The 7,412-nt window shown below is 44.6% G+C and overlaps 1 protein-coding gene across 1 annotated transcript; it reads right to left on the bottom strand.

The window, feature by feature from the left end:
- Positions 1-706: 706 nt before the first annotated feature.
- Positions 707-3,526, bottom strand: LOC135037951 (E3 ubiquitin/ISG15 ligase TRIM25-like). Its single transcript, XM_063954599.1, has one exon. It carries the CDS (start codon positions 3,514-3,516, stop codon positions 2,281-2,283), a length of 1,236 nt encoding a protein of 411 aa, XP_063810669.1. The 5' UTR covers positions 3,517-3,526; the 3' UTR covers positions 707-2,280.
- Between the last annotated feature and the right edge of the window lie 3,886 nt (positions 3,527-7,412).

The following is a 7,412-nucleotide window of genomic DNA, read 5'->3' on the forward strand; positions in this document are numbered from 1 at the left end:
TAAGCAAGTCTTCCAAGCAGTAACTTCAAGCCCCTGGCTGCATAGAATCTGTGAAAGCCCCACAGCTCTCGCTTGTGAATATGAAATGTAAAATCTGTTTCTATTTTTTTTTTTTAAAGATCTCCCTGAAACATTTAAGCCAAGAGTTTGTAACTGTATATTTACTGTAAGATGTAGAACATTCAATAACTATTAAAATGTTTCCAAAAAACAAAGTCTTTGATTCTAAATGAATTGATCGTTCTACCACAATCCAGCGGAAATTGTGTCCTGGCAGAAAAGCAAACTGGTGTCTCCCAAACGTCAGTAATGGAGGTGTCTGGTGTAGGAACGCTTCTGATTATTATTGTCCCCACGTTATACTATAGGGCCTGATAGAGTTGTACGTAGGCCCAGCCGCATGTAGCCAGATGTCACCATCGTGCTCATGTGTCACATGCTGTATACACATCGCTGAGAACGCCAAATAAGAACCACATGGCCCAGCTAGTCTGCTACTATAGACAGATACGAGAGAGAGAGACATATAGAGGAGACCTGTATATATAGGAGGTGCCACACACTGCTTACTGTACTAGATGTATAGTTACATGGCTGATGTATGATGTGTGTCATTGTGTGTTATATAATGTGACTGTCTACACATGTTACACCCCACCACACACTCACACATTTCTGTACCTCCCAGGACACTGAGAAATGAATATAAAGAGAGAATGAGACATTTATTGATGCTTCGTTGTATGTAGTACACAATACACAGCAGTAACACACAGCAGCACAATACTCGTTGCACAACCAGAATGACACAACACAGGGTAAGGAGGGAACATACGCTGACTGTGATAGGTTACACCGCATGATGTGTCGCACTCTATTGTTGGGGTCAGAGGGGATTTCCCACCAGGACGCTGGGAGTGGTCACATGGCCGCCATGATGATATGTGGCAGCCGGGGTATTGTGTGGCTGGTAAGTGACACATCAGGGTGGGTGTAGGGTAATGGGGAGGGATCCTTACCATGGGAATATAACAGCGACACATCTAAGCAGTAATGAAATATGCTTATAAATGTTTTGTTGGGAAAGACCAACAGAGACAATAGATTGCTGTTTGGAGCACTCTTTTACATAGAGTAAGTATTTCATTTCACATGATTACAATATTTTAAAACGTAACCTATATTATATTTCAATAAAATAAATGGGGTAATTTCGTGACAGTGGAGACTCATTAGATTCATCAATGATTCATCCAGTGCAGCTGAATAGCAGAGGTCTGAGTCACTGAGCACTGACTGCCTGTGACACTGATGCTGACTCAGTGGAGATGGATCAGATTCATTGCGTCATTCAGTGCAGCTGAATAGATGACGCACTCCCTGATGTCTGTGTCGGGTGCGAATCATTGGGTAGCCCTGTATAGGTCGACCACTGAAGGTTGTCAACCTTATGCCCACTTGGATAGAGGGGGTATGAAACGGTCCTACAACCCCCCCCCCCCCCAAAAAAAAAAAACCTGGTGTCAATATTTGTGTGTGTCGACCTTGCCCATGTCGACCTAATGACCAAATTGACCTTGTGTCAACCTTCAGTCAGTGTCATCCTACTCACTGTCGACCTTCAGTGGTTGACCTAATGACTGTCAACATAGACAGGGTCGACCTGATGACTGTCTGACTCACTCCCTCCATGAGTCCCAGCACTGCCAGCAGTCTGCTCTCCCTGCAGGTGCACAGTCTGCACTGCATTACACAGAGCCATGTACTGAGACACGGTCTCCAGACACTCCACTGAGTCATGTGTCTCAACTCACTTCACTGCATCTCTCTGCCCATGACTAGCACCCAGCATTAGTGAGACAGACATAAATCACCATCACTCTATTGGCTAAGTGTTTCATCAGTCAGATCCCCCTCCCCCTGTGATGTCACCAGTCTCTGGGCAGATTTCTTTGGTCTCCCGACTCCTCCAGATATAGTTATACACCCATGCCATACACATAATGCAGCATGGAGGGGCTCAGTGAAGGTGGCAGTGTAGGTGTGTAAGTGTCTGATGGGGTCACACAGAGCATAAAAGGACAGCTGTCCTGCCTCATAATCCAGATATACCCTTACTCTGTCACAGCAGAATTTGTCACCTAATTGGATCACTGTCCTGTCATGTAGCACTGAGTACGGACTAGACTGCTTATACAGACACCAGGCCTTGTTATTACATCCAATGATTGAGTGATCTCCTCTCCTGTCCATACTGGGGTAACACATCCCCACCCTCCACTACCATGATTTACTGACATCCACCTCCCAGCAATGTCGCCCTGAGGAGAATCTCCTGGTGCTTATTACCTGATCACACTCAAATCTCTCTGGTGTTACTGGGCGATTCTGGTATGGTGACCTGGATGCAGTTTTCCTGTCACCTGATATCTGTATATTATTAGCAGCTGTGGCTACATCTAGTAATAGGTCTGTAGGTTCCGGCACATAGATCCCTCTATTTATCCCTGCTATTATATCAGATAATATATGTAATTTCCCTGAGATGAGACTCACATCCAGATCTCCTGCACCACGGACCTGGGTATCATGTCTCTCTGTGTCCTCAGTACCACACAAGTCCCCTGTGTCTGGTTCCTGTAAGACCGTCACTGGATCAGTCATGTTACACAGCTCCTCAATGTGACACATCTTCCCGGACAGCTCGTCCTTCTTTATTTCCAGCTGCTGGATCAGAGCTGAGACTGAGCTTGAAACGCGCTGTTCCTGTCTGGAGATCTCACTTAGGACTCTCTTCTCCAGGTCATCCAGCTGTCTCCTGATGTCTCTAAACAGGACAGTGACTCTCTCTGTTATACCTGCTGCTTGTAGCGGATCTTCTCTCCTGCACTCCTGCAGACTCTGCACTCTCTTCTCAGTCTCCGCACTCTTTATGGTCAGTTTCTGCAGAACAGTTCTCAGCTTCTCTTTCTTCTTCTCGAAGGCCTCATCTAGGATCTCCACCTGGTGTCCCCGATGTTCTCCAGCTGAACAGTACACACAGATACAGGCAGCGTCCTCAGTGCAGTAATACTCCAGGATCTTCTTATGGACGGAGCATTTCCTGTTCCCCAGGGCAGTGGTAGGATCACATAAGATGTGTTCTGCTGACTTGCTGTGTACTCTCAGGTGATTATCACACAGATGAGCCTCACAATGCAGACAGGATTTAGCAGCAGGTACAGGAGAGTGAATACAGTGAGTGCAGAAGATCCCAGTCTCCTCCTGATCTGGCCGAGTAGACAGGAAACTCCCCACTATGTTACACAGCGTTATGTTCCGTATCAGTACAGGACGCTCCTGACACTCTGCTCTGCATTCAGGACAGGTATAAGCTCCACACCCCTCCTGTGTATCCAGCACACGATCAATACAGACCCGGCAGAAGTTGTGACCACATGTCAGGGTTACAGGATCTGTATAAATGCTCAGGCAGATGGAACAGTCCAGCTCCTGTCTCAGATCAGCAGACGCCATCGCTGCAGCAGGAGAGAGAAATGAAAGTGAAAGTCTCTGACACACAGAAACCAGTGAGGTGACATTCCGCACACAGGGCGAGGCTGAGCTGTCACTCAGGTTATAGCTGTAATTACAGATATACTATGTGTGGCCGGGTCCCTGTCCCGATGCCGGTTCCCAGCACATGGCCAATGGTGGCCACTGCACTGAAGGGGTTAACCCTTGTGCCACACGCCATTTTTTAAATGGCTTTATCGGCGCTAGGTGCCATTTTTGAAATGTATTCCTTGTGCTGGGTGTTTAAAAATTTTTATTTTTATTTTATTGTGCCTTCGGCGGCCGCGGTAGGGTTGCCACCTCATCCCTTTAATTCTGGACGCATTAATTACACAGGTTCTGTGGCTGATTAAAACCAGTTGAAATGGAGTCTTGAAGTCAGCCAGCCACAGAACACGTGTAATTAATATGTGTCCAGAATTAAAGGGATGAGGTGGCAACCCTAGGCTGTGGCAATGCTATGTGCGCTAGGTAGCAGGGTGCCGCTGCAGCCGGGATGATATTACCAGGCTGCGGGGCAGTGAGGGAGAACAGAGCCAGTGGCGCACCCAGGGGGGTTTCCGAGCACCCAGAAACCTCCCTCCACCAAGGCTGCATGAGTATTATTAATGGCTGTCTAGCGTCCTCTGCAGCATGCTGTCTTCCTGGTGGCACTTGTAAGTGCTTAATAAAAGTTTACTTTATTTTAATTATAGTACATATATATCCATGTGCATACATATATACACACAGGTGTATATATACATACATACATATAAACACACACATATATGATATATATATATATACATTTGTGTGTGTATATATATATATGTGTACTGTATGTGTATATATATATATATATATGTATGCATGTTTAATATGCTATGTATATGTGTATATTTATGTGTGTATAAACATATATATATAGGTGCATATACTGGGTCACCTCAGTCCCCACCCCCGTGATTGGCTTGTCAAAGTCGAAAAATATCGCTATTCACTAAGGCCTTATACTAACCCCAATGCGCACGCCCGCTGTTCGTGCATTCAGTCTGCCGTACGCGCACATGTCCGCAAATTGCGTACACTCACTCCGGTGATTACGCGCGTGACATGCGTATTTACGGTTGAGTTTATGAGCTTGTAGCGGGCGACTCGTTTATAGCATAGTTAACCCATATAGCGTGTTTTATAGGTAATAGTCCCCTTAATAATGTCTGCGAGTATGTTTAGCGTAAATGGTTCATGGACATGGGAATTAATCTTTGTATGATACGAAGGGTCTGACAAAGGTTGAACAGTGGTGTCTAGTACCTAACTGAAGAGTATTTTATTAGAAACAATCCGGTGTTGGTTAGGAAGAGATTAATCGCTCCTGCGTATAGTTATGTCTATGAGTAGTTTATGGACATTTACTGTATTTGCAGTTCATTATCCATGCGGCTGGAATCCTGAGGATACCTCCCATCTGAGCAGTTTGAAATAGTCACAGCCCACCTGTTCGAATCCACCTATGACCTATTGTTATAATGCAGAGGGACATTCCTGTGTCCAATGAACAATGAGATTGTAGGGCCCTTTGTAGTGTACAGTATGCTGTGTATATAAAGACCCCCATAGCCAGACCAGCACTCACTTCTCTCCACAAAGGTTTTCCCCATGATGACTGAGAGCTGGTTTCCAGATAGCGCCTGCGAGTCATTCCCACGTGTGTAAGTTTCTATGTGGCCATTTCGTTACTCTGTGTGTATGCAATTGTTCTCTTTTGTTACCTTTAAGTGTTTGCCATTTATTCTCTTTGTGTTTATTCTATTTGCGATCGTTCGCTAGTGTTTATATTTCTGTTTAGTTATTCTGTTTAGTTATTAATGTTAGGACTGTAGTGTATAAGCTGTAAACTGTTTTCTTTTACCTTTACTTACAAAATATTGTCTATAAAGGTGTTGGAACCTTAGCAAGTAGTGTGTGTTTCACTAGACATTATATAGGGTTTCTGAGCGTCTCAATCGCTCAAACAGCTTTCCCATCATCCAGGTTAATCAGCGTTACATTGTGGTAATATTACAGTACTAAGGCTTACAGCATAAGCATATCCTTACAGTGTTCATCGTAAAAGGTTTAAAGGTTAACAACTGTGTGTACGCTCGCTGCGTGTATTCCATACACTCAGCGTAGCGTGTGTACGCAACGTGCGAACCACGTACGGTTCCTTATACGCAAACTGCGTATAAGGTACGCAGCACGTGCACGTGGTTTAGCGCCCATTACGGCTACACGGTATTAGTATATAGCTTAGGTTCAAGGTAAATATTTAGTAATTGTCAATTGAGGACTCGTCCGTCCTCCTCTTGTCCGCAGCTTAGCGAAGCCGTGCAGACTTCATTCATCAGCAAAGGGTGGAGAGGATACGGTAGTGCTGATTGAGTGAGCATCTGCATCTGCTCCGCTCGGTTTGCGGGGATGCTGGTGGAATCCGGAACCGGAAGGTAAGAACGGTAAGCTATTGTCTTTTAAATCTGGTTTAAAATTCTAAATTCTGTATTAGTACAAATTGCATATGCAACACACACACCTGTATTTTCATTTTGTGTATTTTTCCTATCTCACCATCCTGTTTGCCATTTGCATTTGTTAACGTACTGAGGAAATTTGCTGCTATTTTAGTTAAAAATAAACATTAATACTTAAAGGGAGTAATTGTAAAACACGCACACAGCCTGGCCTAGTTAAGAGGTTGATACAGTGGAATACTGTGTGGTGCTTGGTAGGCGTTTATAGTTAAATATCGCTTACATTGATAGAAGCGTGTTATTTGTGTTACTGTGGACGTATCCGGCCTGTGTACACGTGTCTCTCACCGAGTGCGAGTCAAAGCGTACGTGACGCAAAGGCGTACATTACGCAACCTGCGTACAGATACGCCCACTAGATACAAAACACACAATAGCATTGTCTTAGTGTGGGAGGTATAGTAGCTACGTGATAATAGCACAAGTTCTTACAGTTCCCAAAACTAGTTTAAAGGTTCCTTCTCTTGCTTCAGCTCCTCTGGGATTAATCTGTGTTACCTGAATGCAAGTAATTTTCTGTACAGAAAAATCAAAGTATATATGAAGTGATAGAAGCGTGTGTATGCAAGTAAATTTTTCTTTGGGGTGAACCTTGAGAAAAGTCGAGATCTCGTGGAAGACATCCGTGGAGTGAACACGTGGTGGCGTGGGAGAAGGCCATCTCACGTTAATAGTGATTTAAGGTAAAAGGAGCAATTAGTGTTAAAGCAGACCAGAAGGTCGCTAAGTTTAAAGACCCTGACTTAAGAAAGGTCAGAGGCAGTGGGCGCAACCCACAGAGAGGTTGGCGCAAAACCCATATAGGCCCGTGTTGAGAATACGCTCCGGCTGAAGGTTTCGCAGCCTAAACAATCGATTCTGCTGGTCGTAAGGCGTATAAATAATAGTTACTTATACGCAGTGCGACTGTACCGCATGTAATTGTGTGCATTAGTTTGTTACCTTGATACCCACTAAGATTTACTGTGGGATCATAAACGCTATTTGTACATTCTAACGTGATTTGTGTAGGTTTTTTTTATTTTAAGGGAAGTTCGCTGATCACACAGGAATTCTCCAGCAACTGATATTTACTGGGGAAGGTAGCATACTCCCACACGCCCCAGTAAATAGAGGTTCAGGTTGCAGGGGCCCTAGGTTGAGTACGCCAGCGTTGCGTCAGAGCGTGTGGGCGTATTGGTCGACGTGGGCGAGAGTGAGTGAAGGTACTCGTTGAACTTTCACCGTCGCCTTACCTCTGGGAACTTGGTTGTTTTTTGTAGGAAATTTGCTGAGAAAGAAATACCTACAAAATAATGGGGGCCA

Source organism: Pseudophryne corroboree, unplaced genomic scaffold (genome assembly GCF_028390025.1).
Source record: "Pseudophryne corroboree isolate aPseCor3 unplaced genomic scaffold, aPseCor3.hap2 scaffold_690, whole genome shotgun sequence".
Taxonomy (NCBI): domain Eukaryota; kingdom Metazoa; phylum Chordata; class Amphibia; order Anura; family Myobatrachidae; genus Pseudophryne; species Pseudophryne corroboree.

Excerpts from the sequence above, each read along its gene's own strand:
- LOC135037951 (XM_063954599.1), bottom strand. The coding sequence starts at position 3,516 with ATGGCGTCTGCTGATCTGAGACAGGAGCTGGACTGTTCCATCTGCCTG.